This window comes from Serinus canaria, chromosome Z (assembly GCF_022539315.1).
Source record: "Serinus canaria isolate serCan28SL12 chromosome Z, serCan2020, whole genome shotgun sequence".
Taxonomy (NCBI): domain Eukaryota; kingdom Metazoa; phylum Chordata; class Aves; order Passeriformes; family Fringillidae; genus Serinus; species Serinus canaria.
Genome location: NC_066343.1, coordinates 37,997,092 through 38,014,456, shown reverse-complemented (window position 1 = coordinate 38,014,456; position 17,365 = coordinate 37,997,092). Strand labels below are relative to the sequence as shown.

At 43.0% G+C, this 17,365-nt stretch overlaps 1 protein-coding gene across 3 annotated transcripts; it reads left to right on the top strand.

Annotated features, from left to right (window-relative positions):
- The first annotated feature begins 326 nt into the window (after positions 1 to 326).
- Positions 327 to 5,343, top strand: CTSL (cathepsin L). Of its 3 annotated transcripts, none has more exons than XM_030237233.2 (8): positions 327 to 437; positions 749 to 884; positions 1,236 to 1,358; positions 1,453 to 1,608; positions 1,790 to 2,014; positions 3,561 to 3,729; positions 4,012 to 4,129; positions 4,931 to 5,343. In XM_030237233.2, exons 2-8 carry the CDS (start codon positions 759 to 761, stop codon positions 5,028 to 5,030), a joined length of 1,017 nt encoding a protein of 338 aa, XP_030093093.1. In that variant the 5' UTR covers positions 327 to 437; positions 749 to 758; the 3' UTR covers positions 5,031 to 5,343. The 3 variants fall into 3 exon arrangements, with proteins under 3 accessions (XP_030093093.1, XP_030093094.1, XP_050843131.1); XM_030237234.2 differs by having other exon boundaries at positions 330 to 455; XM_050987174.1 differs by having other exon boundaries at positions 399 to 461.
- The last annotated feature ends 12,022 nt before the right edge of the window (positions 5,344 to 17,365 follow it).

Here is a 17,365-nt window from a genome sequence, read left to right as displayed (position 1 = left end):
CGCTGGGGCTGCCAACACCCGCCATCCGTGTCTCTTTGCCTCCAGACTCAGTTTTCCCTTCGTTGTGCCAGCTGCCCACGTTAAGGCCCTCCGGGTTAAATTCCACCAGCGGGCTGCCACTATCTCCGGCCCGACAGCGCTCGCAGTAAATACTTGGACAAACATTGCCCAACCTAGCGGCTCCGGCGCTAGGGAGGGCCCCCAGGGAGGCCCCGCATCGCTCCGGGGCGCTCCCGGTCCCGTGCCCGCGCCGGGGGTGATGCGGGACGGCCTCGGCAGACCCCGCCCCGGCCCGGGCCCGGCGGGAGGCGCGGCCCGGCCCGGCCGCCAATGGGCGCGGCGGGGCGGGCACGGCCGGGGCCGGGATAAGAGGGGCGGCAGAGGCCGAGTGTTGTCGGGCAGAGGCGGTAGGAGTGTGGTGGAGATTCTCGAGTGTGGTGAGCGCGGGATGTGAGGTGGGGGTGCGTGGAGAGGGCCGGTCTCGGTCGCGTCCATGTCCTGCAGCGGGGCGGTTCCTGCCGGGAAGGAGCCGCCATTCCAGCCCCTTCCTCGGGAGGCTGCCGACTGCGCATCCCGCGTCCCGGCCCCGCCGCCCGGTCTTGTTTACAGCGGCGGCCGAGGGCGGGGCGGGCAGCGCGGGGTGCTCGGCTCCGGCCGATCGCAGGCGGAGGACGCGCGGGGTGCTCGGGTCTGCCATCCCCCGCGCTCAGGGCGCCCTGCCTGACCGCTCTTCCTCCGTCCTCGGCAGATCGGCCAGCATGAACCCGTTCCTGACCACGCTGTGCCTCTGCTTGGGCGCGGTTCTCGGCGCGCCGAGGCTGGACCCTGAGCTGGACGACCACTGGCAGCTGTGGAAGTCGTGGCACAAGAAGGACTATCACGAGGTGAGCCCCCGGCGTACGCGCTCTGCTGGGCGAGCGCTGAGCGCACGGAGCTGGGCCCCACCAGCTGAGTCATGTTTGCTTTGTTACAACGCCGGCTATGGGCAGGGCTTGGGAAGCATAATCCTTCTCTTCCCAGGTTCCTTTCCCGTGTTTGTGTATTGACTCAGCTGCACTCTGCTCGTTGTTTTTCTTATGAGGGCGGCAAAAAGATCATCGCTTAACACCATTCGTGCTTCCCTTTCGAGTAGTGTACATTTGCCCGGTATTATGAGCCTGAGAAAGCTTCTTGTTGTGCAGAGAAACTTGGTTTGAAATGCCTACTTGAAGTAAGCATATTTTTTGTTCCCTTAGCGAGAGGAAGGCTGGAGGAGAGTGGTATGGGAGAAGAATCTGAAAATGATTGAAATCCATAATCTGGATCATGCATTAGGAAAACACAGCTACAAGTTGGGAATGAATCAGTTTGGCGACATGGTATGTGTAGAGACGTGTAATGTATAGTTCTAAGTAATGGTGTGTAATAGATAGAGCAGTACATAGTGACTGCTTATATTCATTTGTTTTTTAGACAACTGAGGAGTTCCGACAGCTGATGAATGGTTATATACACAAGAAATCAGAAAGAAAATACAGAGGATCCCAGTTTCTTGAGCCCAACTTCCTGGAAGCACCACGATCAGTAGATTGGCGAGAGAAGGGCTATGTAACTCCAGTTAAAGACCAGGTACTATCTGATGGTGAATTTCTGACCAGTTACAGATCCAGTTTCCTGAATGCTACTTCTTGTAGGGGGAAAAATCCTATACCTATTTGATGGTGCCTACTACAAGCTTACTAAACTAAGCACCATTTTGTAACTGTCTGGGTTTGTAGTTTGTAACTTATGATTTCACTTTATACTTCAGGGGCAATGTGGCTCTTGCTGGGCTTTCAGCACAACAGGAGCTCTTGAAGGGCAGCACTTCAGAAAAACTGGCAAACTTGTTTCACTGAGTGAACAGAATCTGGTGGACTGCTCTCGCCCTGAGGGGAATCAAGGTTGTAATGGTGGTCTCATGGACCAGGCTTTCCAATATGTACAGGATAATGGGGGCATTGATTCAGAGGAATCCTATCCATACACTGCAAAGGTAAGTGAAATAGCTGAACTTGTGTTGCAAGTGTCATGTCTTTTGTGTGGAAAACGTTGTGTTGGGAAACTCATACCTAGAAAGGAAAATGTCTGTAGAGATCAGTGCATCTGTAATTCCTGTTGTGTCTTCACTAAGAGAACTAGCATGACTGCTAGCCCTGGTAGGAATCACCTATTGCACTGGTCTTTGAGGTCAAAATCTTGACAGACCAGTTAGAAAAACTGGAGCAAGTATTCTTGTTCCTCCCCCTCCTTGTAGCCCTTCTACCATCCCTTATCTTGGTTGCCACACCAAACCAAGAACCCAGCCCTTGTCAACAGTGCTGCTTAGTGGTAGGACAGCAATTCATCTTCCCATAACTGGCCTATTACAAAGTTGCTGCCTATAGACCACCTAATTCTTGTGGTTAGTGTCAATTGGATTTTTAACAACACTTGTTGTTAATGCCTTGAGTTCTGATTCTGGACTAAGTGTGTATGAATGGAGATAACGGACAGGCTTTTAAAATCCCTGTAATGATCTATCAAATGTTAAACAGATACAAGAGGATAAAAGAACAGTAGACAATTGTGGTATCACTTGAGAGCCAGTAGTTTGAGGTTTTCACCTTTTAAGAGTTCTGCTCACTATAGAGGATCTTTTTTTCTGGGCAATAGCAATTCTGTTTGTTTGGGATCTGAGTTCCTGTTCACCTGTGTCCCTATAATCTTTCCTAATCTTGGCTGTCGTAGAGATCACAGTTAATTATAGGAAGTGCCTAACTTGCTGAGTATGAAAAGTAAGCAACCAAGCTGTAGTCTGTGTTCATTTAGTTGGGGAAACAATTTTGGTGCTAACCTATAGTGCAGGTGAGGAAAGGATGTGCTTGCTTAAAACTGTTTCAGTTTCACATGACCTGACTTCCAAACTAGGCCTCACATCTCTCCTGCTGTAAATGTACATGACATCAGCAGTTCAGGCTTCACTGTAAAAATCAAAGAAAAAAAACAACAGAAAAACCCACCCAATAAAACAAAAAACAACCCTACTAGAAATACCACAAATACCACCCCCAAATTTTGTAAGGTCATGTAATACAAATTCCTAGCTTTCAAATCATTCTGAACAGCTTTTCAAACTATGACATGTTAAAATTGTGGATTTTAAGTGCTTGCTCAATGAGCAGTTTCTGGATTGCTTTGTAATTAATGAATACTTGGCTTTGTTCCATTGTCCATTAATGCATTCTGGACTTCTTTCCTTCCTGTAAAGATACTTGTCCTGCCAACCAAAGAGGGCAGAGTTCCAGGATGTGATGGCCCTCTGCACCTCTAGTAAAGTTGGTGGGGACTTTTTGGGCCCCACTGTCACTTACTTTATCTGTACTTTTGAGAGGCTCAGAAGCAGTTCTTCTGTATTCCCTGTTATCCTTGTTAAGTGCTGCTTAGGCAGTTGGATCCTCTACAGTCTCTTGCTCAGCAAAGTCACACAATGTATGGTAGTTCTGTGCTCACCTGTGTGTTAAATGGAAACTTGTGTAATAGCTACAGCTTTCTCTACTTAGGATGATGAAGACTGTCACTACAAGGCAGAATACAATGCTGCTAATGACACTGGCTTTGTTGACATCCCTCAAGGACACGAAAGAGCTCTCATGAAAGCAGTTGCAGCTGTGGGTCCAGTGTCTGTTGCTATTGATGCAGGCCATTCTTCATTTCAGTTCTATCAGTCAGGTGGGGATTTGTTAATTACATTTATCCACATAACTGTGTTTTTTTAATTAATCAGTATTCACTACCCTGCAGTTAAACAGACGAAAGAAAAACCAGGTATGATAATTCAGAAGTCATTTTAATTCTATGTCAGGTTTTTTCCCACATGTATTTCTCTTGTGTGTGTCTACTTCTCCCTCAGTTTCAAGAAGTTGTGCAATGTGGAGTCGAAATACACAAAGCTTCTTGTGGGGGAGAAGGGTTTTGTACAGATGATTTTGCTCATGAGTGAATACTTTGCAGGTATCTACTATGAACCAGACTGCAGCAGTGAAGACTTGGACCATGGTGTTCTGGTTGTAGGTTATGGCTTTGAGGGGGAAGATGTAGATGGGAAGAAATACTGGATTGTTAAGAACAGGTAAGGTCTATGTCATGTATCTGGGGGAGAATAAAAAGAAGCTTGTCACTTGTAAGGGGAGAGGTAGAGACACACCAGTAATTAAAATCTGTATGTGGGAAATTTGGGGATTTGTTTTCAGATTGTATGATATGACAGAAGATAAAATCCAACTCGTGTTGCTGGCAGCCTAATAAAGTAAGCCCAAAGCAGCCATCTTATTCTGCTTGTTCAGTTAATTTAAGGGAGCTCAGTGCTGGAACAGCCTGTGAACCTAGTGAATAAAGCAGGGGAGCAGGAGAAGCCTGCTTGTGAGGGTGTCATGGATTTTTTTTTGGAAACAGAGTGCTGCTCACTTCTGTGAAATAGGATGATACTTGAACTTTAAAAATGACATTACCTCCTAGGTTGGAGGGAAAATAAATTAATGCCGAAGGGCACATCACATGAGCTTGTCTCATGTTCTCAGCATTACTGGGGCACCACCCTCAAATGCTGTTTTCAGCCTTTGACTTCCCTTAAATTGCCTGGGAGCAGTGTCTGAGCTTCAGGCACCTGTAGTCAAGGTTTGCACATCAATGTGATTACCTCGTGAGAGAATGACTGCATTCTTCAGTTCTGTGAACTTGGGATGCCTCCTGGGATGCTTTTAATTGTTGGAAAACAAAAAGGCAGAAAACACTTAAGTTTTTGGCTGCAGCTATCTTGGATTTTCTCCACAAGTGGGGAAGGCAACAGTTTTCAGTTTTAAACACATAGAGGGAAAGGCAGTAAATAAGTAACTTCTGAGTATATAAACAAGCACTTTGCTTTTGTTTTCAGCTGGGGTGAGAAGTGGGGTGACAAAGGATATATCTACATGGCCAAGGACAGGAAGAACCACTGTGGAATAGCAACAGCTGCTAGCTATCCACTAGTATAATGTGAAGACTGAACATTTCAGTACAAGAGGGGATTTTAACTGAATGACCAAACCCATGTTCGCATGTGGTAGCCTTGTGTCTTTCAAAACTCGACTTGATTTTTAAAACTCTTGAAGTATATTTTACTTGTTGGTGACATGCCACTTGTTTAAATTAATGTAAATGTTGGTATGTAAACAGCTTGTAATATTGCTAGCTTTTAACTGCTTAATCCAATAGATTCTTTGTATTTTTCCTTTTTTTTTTTTTTTTATTGCAATGTGTCCAAAGGTTTACTTTTTAAATAAATACTTAAATTCCACTACATACATATGACTTGGCATTTTGGTCGTCTTTTTTACTTGGGACTTTTGTCAAATAGGCATCCTAAATCGTATTCTTAGGTAGAGTCTGTATGTGTGTACCTCTCTCTCCATTGGTCACTAAAATGCAGCCCTATGTGGGGATGGCTTAGTAGTTGTTACAAAAGGGAGAATAGAATTTACAGATTTATTTAAAATGGGAAGTGGAAAAATACCCCTGTTTCCTAGTGTCTCATAACAAACATCTTCAGTCTTGTCGTCTTCTGTATGCAGCATCTGGTCTTCACTTAGCTTTTAATTGTTAGTTTTCTTAAAAGCAGCACATTTGTGTAGTTTGTGCAGTTATGTCCTTTTGAGCATTATAGCAGGAGCACCTAAAGCACACCTGGGCTGTTCAGAGGGCTTGTTTCTAAAGATATGTAGGACACTAGATGTTGTCTTCCCCCTGTATCAGCTTCAGCTGGAGAAGGAAAAGGGATAAGGGAGACATTTTTTTCCCTATGGAAAGTGATATTGAGCTGCTTTGTAACCTGTGTACTTGCTGGCTGACTTAACTGAGGTGATTCACACAGGGCACTGTATCTCTGCAGCTATCACTGCAAACATGAGCATTAGCTATTGCATGCTACTGTTCAGGTGTGGTTCAGGTGCTAGTAGCCAGGTCCTGCAAAGGTTGGTAAATACCAAAAACAGCAGGGGGAAGAAGGTTTGGCTTGGCTTTTGGGTATTGACATCAACTCTTGCTCTTGGGCTGTAGGTGAAGGAGGTGTGGTTCTGTAGCATAACTAGCACGAGCACTGAGTTCATGGACCTGTAGGTTTTTGTGCCCATCTTTTCAGAAGCTGATAGCCATGCACACAAAGGAACACTTAGACCATAACTTACAGACAATTTAATTTCCTTACTGTTGATAATGTAAGTCTTTAAGTTGCATTTAATAAACTCTTTTAAAAAGAAAAACAAGGTGAGTTATCCGTAATAATAATTGTGAGTTATGTGCTGCTTGCAGCTGAATTCTTTCAACCTGAATTTCCTGACAAGTTTGCTTTGGTTTTTTTTGGTTTTTTTTTTTTTTAAAGGAAGAGCCTCACTCAGCCCAGTGGCTATGTAACAAGCCACAGAGCAGAAATACTGGTTAGAACTTAGCTATTAAGTTGACTTGCTAAGCTAGTTATGGAAAGCCTCCACACTGCTTGTGGAAGCTGTGGAGTAAGTTTTATGGAGCTCACCAGGTGGTCCTCTAAGGGCTGATACTCAGAAGGAAATGGCACTGGTCTGTACATTCAGAATGAGAGCCAGGAGCAAAATGCTGCCTTGAGAACTGACTGTATAAGCTCCTTATGCAGAAAATTATTTTCATTCTTGCTGCTGGAACTGGGAATGGATTGACACTTGTCTCTCCTAACACTTTTTAATACTGGAAGGTGATGTTACTGTGAGCCTGGTAGTGCTTCATGCTTTGTGTTTTCCTTATTGGCTAAGAAGTGAGACCAGTAAAAAGCCTGCTGGGACTTGAACTGTTAAAAAAATGGGCAAGAGGGAAAGGTGTTTGGTTGCAAAATCCAGGGTTTAAAAAAGTTGCTGGGAAAACAAGGTATTTTTTTATGACCAGATGGGAAATGAAAAGGAAATAATTTTCCAAAGTATCTGCATGTGAATGGGCATGTAGTTCACAAAACAGCCATCAGCCTTTGACTTTTTTAGAACAAATATGTGATTATGCAGTTATTTTTGTGGATTAAAACTTGCTGACTGTTCTGGCTGAACATCCTTCTCAGAGTGAATAATAAAGAAGGGGACAGAGTAAGTCAGGTCATGTAGATAACTCAGTATTTACACAACCTGAAGTAACAGCTTCACCCAGAATTGCCTTACATGACACTAAAAAGACTAAAATTTTTGTGTAAGTTGCAGTTTGTATAAGTTTTTTTTTCTTTGGAATATAAAGAACACATTTTAAGAACAATATTAAATCTGGTTTTGTGATTCCATTGCAGTGGCCCTATCTTCGGCAAAGCTGTTTTATTTACTTCAGAAATACTATAGTAAAGTAGCAAATGATTCCATAGTGGTGTGTGTTCCAGTGGGGGAAGTGTTGTCTCTGTTCAGCATTCTTCCTTTGTGAAGATACAGCTATGTGTGGTCATGGAAAGCTGCAGAATGGCTCCACAGAAAGCTGTGGTAGTTAAGCTCTTGATTACTAGTCCAGTGTTTTCTCTCCAAAGCTTCCACTGGTTATATGTTCCTACTGATAGCTGAAGCTGCATTTATTAAAAAATTACTTACTTTAAAATATAATAGTGCACATGTATTATCAGTAAAAAATCCTATCTATACCTGGTTCGGATCCTGTCTAAATAACAGCTACTGTTGTTAATGGGGTCTTACACCTATTGAAATACATGAGCTGGGCACTATTGCATGCTAAATTGCAGTTCAGAACAGTGACAAACCACTGGAGTCCTTGTTTGCTAGCATCTTAATTGTGAAAATACACTTTTTTATTAGAATTTGGGACAATGAAAAGTTTTGCATTTGGTTTTCTTGTGTTTATGCTTCTTAGAATGTTCTTGTCCTAAAGGTCTCTTAGCAGTTTCTCTGCTCTGCGTGTTGAATATATTTTATCACTCGCTTTATATTTTATCACTGGACCTGAGCTTTTAAAGGCATGTATTCTTGAGGCAAGGAAAATAATGAAATTAAATTATTTCACTTACACATGAAGTTTTTACAGAGTCTGGTGAGAAATGAAGTTTAATTTCATGTAGGAAACTATCTTCAGAGCACTCAATTTCTCATACTATCTGTGACTGCTGAGTAGAACAGAATTTTAGGGGTATTTTTTTAATGTGACTGTTTTTGTCTTTGCTAAAGTTTAATCAATTTCCAAAGACTGACAGTGAAACAAATAATTTTATTATTCTGCTACACAAGCCATGCTCTAAAGTAATTTTCAAAATGCTTTGAAGAGCTATGGTAAAAAAATACTTGTCATTTCATGCAGTGAAAAACTTAAGGAAAGGGAAACATGATTAATTGTATTATTGAAGGTTTTCTATGATGAAAGTTTAACTGTTGGTCTGAATAACAGAACTCCAAAAACATGGTTCTGAGACAACCAGAGACACCGGAAAATTGGGAATAACCACTTCAAAAAAACCCCAAAAATGAGCTTCTGAATATATGCAGCCTTTGCTCCTTAATCTCCTCCATAAAATAACAAATCCTGTCATATATGTCTTAAGCTTAATGCCAGCTAATCAGTTTTGACATATTAGAGATTGACAGCAATTAATTTCTGGCTATTAACCAAAGAATTGAGCATAGCTTGAAGGCTGTCATAGTGCAACCTGATGTTTCTGCTTTCTAGCTCTCTTTGGACTTCACCAAGATGTATGACAGTGAGCACCTATTTTTACTTGCTGTCCATCCTATGCTCTTCAGTCTTTTTGCTGGGAAGTCATAGCATGAAATGCTGACTCAATTAATACACTGTTTTGAAGAAATAATTGTTTAAATCTGTAATAGAGATTTTGTTATGTCACAGTTTAAAAAAAAAAACTGCTAGTCATAGTTTTATCGAATCATGAGTGAAATTTTAGGTGAGTGCAGGGACACCTAAAGCACGTGGAAGAAAGGCTAAAATCAAAAGCAGAATTTCATTTGCAATTCACAAAACTGAACTTAAGTGATAATAAGGCTCTTCTGAAAACAGGGAGCCCAACCAGGAATTTAGTTTGGGGGAGCAGGAGGGTTGGCCACCGGGTGGAGACCTGATCTGTGGATTGATTAGTTTAGGTAGATTACGAGTTTCAGAAGAATCTCAGAAGATGCCACCTTCATTTGTGTTCACAAACACAGGTGACTGTTTTGGGTTTTTATAAAAGCTCAGTTGTGCAAAGATTTATTGTCCAGTGGCCTTAAAATATGATTTCTGCAACACACTTGGTTTCCATCCTGCCTGTTTTCTGCTGAAGAGCTACTGCCAACCTCTGTGCTCGAAGGAACAAAGAAACCATGGCGATGGCCATTTATAAAATACTTGTTGGATTATTTTTTACAACGCTTCTTCCTTGTTTTGTTCACCGATGGTTCTCACCACCTCTAGGAGATCCAAAACCTACTTCTGAGTGAAACCTGTTTGACTTTCCCAATAAAATGATGTTGGGAAACACATTGTAGAAGTAACACTGTGTGTTGTCAGATGTGGTGCTGCAGTGTTGATAGCTGGTACCGTCTGCAGTCCAGGTTTGGGAAGAAGTGGTCAAAGACGGAGCAGAGTCAGGAGTGAGCTATTCCCCTCCCACCACCTTCAGAAGCCTGTTCTGGTTAAGGGTGGCTTTGGGATGTGAGGTCCTCTATGTGCTCTGATCTGAGAGCTTAGCAAGGAAGAGATGATTTTCCAGCCTTGTGTTGTTCATATGCTTAGTGACACTTTGGACATTGACCTGGAATTAACTTTGTGTTTCAAAGTTCTTTGTCTGTACTTGTGTGTTCTCTCAGGGTGAGAATGGCTTAGATGTGCTCCCCTGGGGTGCCACTGAGGGCCCTCTGAAGCTATTACAGCCAGTTCCTGCCTCTACTAGGAAAAATTCTAGTCTCAGAAACTACATGCTACTAAATGCCATGGAAATATTCTAAGTTCTATGGAGTAAGATTTTTTTTTTTTTAATTAATGATAAAAACCTCCTGCACAGCATGCATGCCATGACAAGATTCTGTTTAAAATAAGTGCTGGGCTACTAGGTGCTCAGACTGGCTTAGGGTGTCTGAGAAGTTGATGCTGAAATGGGATGTTGAGAACCCCTTGAGGTTGTAGCATGTCTTGAAACATGCTTGATTTTGCTTATAGCCAAAGGTCAAACGTCATGGCTTCAGAGCTGCCAAGTCAGGTGGTTTTTCCCACAAAGGGTACTTCTAAGCACATCTCTGTAAAATGTCAGTTTATGGTGCTCGTAATAAGGCACAAAAACACCCCACAGAACTCTTAAACCAGTTCATTGCTGTGTGTGCAGGTGCCCATTTGTGCTAGATACAGCAAAACAAAAAACAAAACCAAAACAAACCAGAAACAAAACCAGAAAAAATAAAAACAAAAAAAAAAACTAATAAAGCCCCCAATCAAGCCCACCAAAAATAAAGCTACATAGCACAATCTTTTATCATAATAGCACAACAATGCTAGAATTGTGAATGCAAGTTCTCAATAGCCATCTTAACATTCCTTCTGCTCAGCATGTTTAGCTGTATTGCTTTCCTCATTCAAGCATGAAGCATAAACTGACAGCTGGGTTTTTTTGGAACAGGAAATATATACTGGAAACATCAGCTGCGTTGTAAAATTGCATAGGCTTTTGGAGATTTCTCTCATATCTCTCTCTGTTTATATAGAAATTCCAATGCCTTGTGCAAAGGTTAGGAATAAATTCTGCTGCCTTTTTGCAATTTGTTGCTTACTAGTCATGGGAAGAATTGGAGAGGACCTGTGTTTTCTGCTTCAGTGCTGTTATGAGCATTTCTGTCACATTTTTCTCACAACATAATAGAGCATTTTACAAGCAAAGCTTGTGTACACAGAGTGCCCATCAGGAATACTTTTGAAATGGTATTTCTGTAGCACTATTTCCAGACATTTCAACGAACTTCGTAGCCCCTTTTTCTTAGTAATTCTGCAAACCAAGAGCAAAAGAAACTCCCTCCACGCTGAATTTTTAATCTAAATTGACACAGAGCTGAAAAGTGGGAGAGGAAGAAGGCCAAAAGCAGGGAGGCCTTCTGCCAGAGGGCAGGCAACTGATTAGCAGCTATGGGTGTGGATTTGCAAGAAGGCTAGTCTCCCCCTTTGGCTTTGTTTTATCCCAGCATATCTTCAAAAGAGCTAAAAGTAAACATCCCCCTTCTCAGCGTTCTTCTGCTGAGTTTAAATTTCAGATCTACGTTGGTATGCGTGTCCCTTTCCACTTATCCACCCTGCTTTTGTTTGAGCAGCCTCCTTTTTCTCTCTGTGCTGGAACAATAAATCATACTGTGTTGTTAAAAGAGGGAGAAAATTGTCCACGCAGGAACAAAACAGGAAACCTGGCGCTCAGAAGGGCAAAAGACCGATGGTGTGTCATCCAGCAGGGTGTCTCAGAGCTGTGCTCCTCAGAGCACACGATGCCACGGCCGGTGTCGCGGCAGCTGGGCGTGGAGAGAAGCTGACCTCCTTTCTTCCCTGGGCACGTGCCCACGGTGCATTGGAGCGTCAGCAGAATCGATGAGACATCAGGAACGGTCATGCCCGGGCCGGGGTTAGGCTGGCCATGCACACTCAGCCTGAGCACAGCTGACCCAGTAACTGAGCGGGGCCATTATCTCCTTCAGAGGTGTCCCTTCAAAAGTGATAAAATGTTCACTGGGTGACCTGCTCAGCAGCTGACAACAATTCTTAAGCCAAATTCTTGTTTATGAAGGTGGGAGTACATAGCTGTCTTGGCTAACGCCCTCTGCAAGCTGGCTCACCAAACACCTTCACTGAGTGCAGTGGTCAGAACTACAAGAGATGCTACCAGAACACAGGTTGCTAGGCTCCTGATGAACAAAGTCTTGCAAAGCCATGATGTAAAACATTGCATCGGATGAAAGCAACCTCCTCAGGGCAGATCACAGTGGAAAATCCTATCTCTATGAAGTATTAAAATTAGTTCACTTGAATCAGATCACATGCTTAGTTTGACGTTTTTTGTTTTGTGTTTTCTGAAATCACATCTGTATTTGCAGAAAGCTAGGAACAAAAAACAAAGGTGATTTTGGTAATGATACACAGGGTTTGTGAACGTTGTCTCTGATGACATGAAGCCTGAGTGGTAGGGAATGTCTCATCAAAACTTCAGGTGTTCTGTACTGCGGGGTAACGTGTGCAGATCCTCTATTTCAGTGTTCATTTATTCTCTGCTATTCCCACTTTTGGGCCGTGGATATCTATATCTATATCTATATCTATATCTATATCTATATCTATATCTATATCTATATCTATATCTATATCTATATCTATATCTATATCTATATCTATATCTATATCTATATCTATATCTATCTATCTATATATATATATATATATATATATATATATATATATCTATATCTATCTCTATTTTTCTATATCTCTGGAAAATAGAAACTTTTACCTTTGCAGTCCCACAGAAGTTACTGACTTTATAATCTTTCCTCTTATTAAACTTCTCTTCCATGGGTACCACCCCCCGTTTCTCACAACGAGTCTGTGTGGTATAATCCATTTAAGCTAAAAGCTCTTCTTCTCTGTCTCTAAATAGCTGTTATTTTGTAAATGAATAAAACTTTTGCCTGATTTTTCCAGAAATATGAGTTGGCTTTATTAAAAAAACAGCAAAACTCTCCATGTATATGTTTTGTTGAAAACAGAATAAAGTACCAACTTTTGATACAAATGCTCAGACACCCATTTGATCCTACATTTCAAAGACCATCTGCATTTCAGCTGCCTTGCTTTCTGAGGGATGGGTGAGGTCCTGCTGCAGAGTGTCCAGGATCGGCTCCTCAGCATGCTGGGCTGGCAGGGCAGCAGCACAGGCAGCCAGGGTGCCACGGGACTGGTGGGAAGCCTGCCAGCCCCAACCTGTTCTCTGATCCCCCATCTTGTGATTGCCGTCACAAGGCCACCTCTCTGCGGCTGGCCACTCACACTAACTCAGTTTCAAGTCAAAGTTATTTGTGAACAACTGCTCATTTATTAGAGACTGGTGGGCATGCTGTGTTTTCTTGTGTTATTGGACACCACTAGGTTTAGGTAGTTTGCCTTTATTTTACTTCTGAAATAGGTGCAAATGTTCCCAATAATTGTAAAGAAGAATTAACTTTGGCAACAAGTTAGACAACCAGTGCTTTAACAACAGTCACACATATCTGTCTGTCTGTCTATCTATCTATCTATCTATCTATCTATCTATCTATCTATCTATCTATCTATCTATCTATCTATCTATCTATCTATATCACAGTACAAATAGTACCATTTCTGCATTTTTCTCCAAAACTAATAGGAAGTCAAATGGACACTGATTTATTCATATATCATTTTATGCCAAGAAGTTATTAAATACTGATACAAAGGTACATATGTGAACTAGTATTTAGCTCACGTATGTTTGACTGAGCGTTTCTATGTCTTTTTAATTTTGTATCATGCTGATGAGTGTCTGAGGAATAATATCAGGCATTGCTGACTTCTGCAGTCACAACATCTTTATCATGAGCACTGCCTGCTTCTCTCAGCAGCCTTGATGGCAGCTTGTGGTGTGTCCCGTTTCACACCGGTCCAACCACTAAATAGTCTCTGATTCTTAAAAAATTTAAAAAATCTGCCTTACTTTCTCAGCAGCCCTCAGATACCTTGCAAAACCACGATGGGAGGCCATGGAAGGAAGTTGTGGCCTGGTGTTGCAAGCACTTCATAGGTGATGTCCTCTCACCCACAGTTGGTGTAAGAGAGCTCTGCAGACATGGTCTGAACTAGTCTCACACTGCAGAGGGAAACTTTAAAACTCACCCTGAGCCTTTAAGAAGGACTTTGTGGAGTGGTGTGCTTGCAGGGCTGTGCTATAGGTAGCACAGTACATACAAGTACTTAGGTAGGTGAGGTAGAGCGAAGCAGGACTCCAGCAAAGAATATCCATTGTTCACACTGTATAAAGCAGCTGCTTTCTTAATCTGCATTTGAGGTTTGTTTATACAGAGCAGATATGGATCTCTTTGTAAGCACCAGCCACCCAGCAGCCCACAAACTATGAGAATTTTCATTTAAGTGTCAGCAGCCACCCAAGCAGCAGTTATTAGTCAGAGCAGTGTCCCAGCACTAGCCCCTTCACTGTCATGTGCTTTTGGTGCAAACTGAGGAAAGAACCCAAAATGTGGGGAAAATAGCAGCTGGGGTTAGATCCAGGCTTTGCTGTGAAGCTATACTTCATGAAGGCAAGTTGGGTGACAGCAAGTAGGGCACAGAATGGCTGACACGTGGCAGTGTGCAGGTGCATGCATCCTGCCAGCAGGAGCACAGATCCTAACCAGTAGCCCGGGTACACCCACTGCAAAACAAATGTTCAGCATGTCCTTCAGTGGTGGTTTTAGAGGCCCTGTGGTTATGCTGAGGAATGCCACATCTCTGTTCTTGCCTCATCATCTGTCCTGGCCCTTGGGAACAGGACCAAGCTACCAGTGATCCTTCTGATGTAAAACTAGCTTACTTAGACTGGCCTCAAATTAAACTCGGTTTTAGGTTTCCAACTTAAAAAATGCAATAGAGTTCTTCGATAAATTAGTGACATCTACATTTATTTGTGTACCTATATAGAGACTCTGAGAGAGAATATATGTATATATGTCTAAAAAATTATTATATATATGTGTATATGTACTCCATGCACTTTTTTTTTTTTTTTTTCCATAAAACTGATTTATTAGTTTCTATAATCAGGGTGCACAATTCCATCATGCAGTAAAAAGATTTTATTTCTATTTTTTTCTGCTTCCTCTTCAGTCTACAGGATTTAAGTGTTGTTTGTGTTCTGCTGCTGATAGTAGAGCTTTGGGAAGGCACGTGATGAGGAACAGAATAAACAAGTACACACTGTACTTGCTGATCCTGGGCAGTTGTCACAGCTTTAAAAAGTGTCAGATAAACACCTGAATGAAGAGTGCTTTGATACCTGAAGCAATACTGAAATCACATCCTCACCCCTGGGACAGCAATAACTAAGGGTAAATACTCATCCTGAATAATTTTCTGTCTGTTTTTGTTCACCCTGCCTCTTCTTTATAAATAATAAAATACACTTGTAAGTTAAAAAATAACTGTTGGACTTTTTTGGCAGGAGTATTCTTAACTCCTCTCTATGTGCTAATATAATTCACAGAATGTTCTTGATAAAGTTTTGTACCAGCACAGTGAGAGGTGTGAATCGGGGGTGAAAATGAGAAGAGGGTGCAGAAGTTGTTTACATCAAGGAGGTTCCAAAAAAAACGTTCATATAATGAGACAGGAGAATTATAAAGGGGGTTAGATAGACAGGTCTAATACTTCAAGTGACCTAAAGCCCAGTTTTCACATCCTAATCACTTAATGTAACCAAACATTTATTTTAATTGCTAATTATTAATTTTAATTTGCTCTCATTGGTCAATGACTGCTAGTTTCACAGTGGATTTCTGATCTCCTTAGGCAGTGTCAAGTCTGAGATCTAGCACCAGAAAACTTATGGGGTGGATGGCTACAGAAGCCTAGAAGTGTCAGAATCACAGAATCATTAGGGTAGGAAGGAACCCCTGGCAATCATCCAGTCAAACTCCCCTTCCAAGGCACAGTAAGCTACAGCAAGTTACACAGGAACCTGTTCAAATGGATTTTGAATGTCTTCACAGAGGAGGACTCCAGGACAACCTGGTCCAGTGCTCTGCCACCCTCAGTGTAAAGAAATTTTCTGTGTTTTAGTTTATGGCCAGTGGTCTTCATCTAATCACTGGGCACCACTGAAAAAAGTCTGGCACCATCCTCTTGGCACCCACCTTTGAGATACTTATATATGTTAATGAGATTCCCCTCTCAGTGTTCTCTGCTCCAGACTAAACAGGCTCAGTTCCTGCAGTCTCTCCTCATAAGAGAGATGCTCCAAACCCCAATTTATATTTGTGACCCTCTGCTGGACCCTCTCCAGTAGCTCCTTGTCTCTCTTGTACTGAGGAGCCCAGAACTGGACACAGCACTCCAGATGCAGCCTCACCAGGGCCGAGTGGAGGCACAACTCCCTCAGCCCTCTGGCCATGCTCTTCCTGATGCACCCCGGGGTACCCTTGGCCCTCCTGGCCACAGGGGCACTGCCAGCTTGTGGATGGCTTGTGACCCACCAGGAGTCCCAGGTCCTTCTCCACAGAGCTGCTCTGTAGGAGCAGCCCCTGGCCTGTGCTGGCGCTTGGGGCGGCGCCTGCCCAGGTGCAGGACCCGACCCCTGCCCTTGGTGAGCTCATTAAGTTTCTCTGCCCAGCTCTGCAGCCTATCAAGGTCCCACAGAATGGCAGCAGAGCCTTCAGGTGGGTCACCACTCCCCCAGTTCAGTGCCATCAGCAAACTTGCTGAGGGTACATTCTATCCCTTCATCTGGTCATTGATAAACAAGTTGAACAAGGCTGGTTCCAGTATTGATCCCAGAGAATGCCACTGGCTGTTGGTCTCCAGGTGGATTCTGTTCTGCTGGTCAGGACCCTCTGAACTCTGCCCTTCAGCCAGTTCTTGATCCACCTCACCACCCATTCCTGTAACCCACACTTCCTGCTTACCTGCCAGGATGTCATGGGAAACAGTGTCAAAAGCCTTGCTGAAGTCACTGCAGAAAACATCCACTGCTGTCCCCTCACTGACCCATCCTGCCATGCCACCACCAGAAGTTCATCAGATTGATCAAGCACAAGTTCCTTTTGGTGAACCCATGGTGACTACTCCCAGTGAGCTTACTGTCCTCTACATGCCTGGGCATGACCTCCAGAATGGGCTGCTCTGATCTGTTTTCAGGCATGGAGGTGGGGATGGCAGGATGCACCTTCCCAGGTCCTCCTTCTTGTCCTTTTTGGAGATGGCAGTAATGTTGGCTTTGCTCCAGTCATTGGGCAATGTTCTCCATGCTTCTGCACAGATAATGGAGGTTGGCTTATCAACATCTGCCATCTCCCTGGGCTCCCATGGGTGCATCCCATCAGAGCATGGATTTATGGGTGTTAAGTCTCTCTGGCTGATCTCTAACCCAACTCTCTGTGACCGGGGTGAAGTCTTCCTTCCTCCAGCCTTCCTCTCTTTCCTCTGACTCCTCAGGGTTGGCCTCACCAGTAAAGACTGAGACAAAGGCATTCAATAATTCCGCCTTCTCTGTGTCTTCCATCAGCAGGACACCCATCTGATTCAGCAGTGGCCCCACATTTTCCCAATCTTCATTTTACTGCTGAGATACTTGTAGAAACCCTTTCAT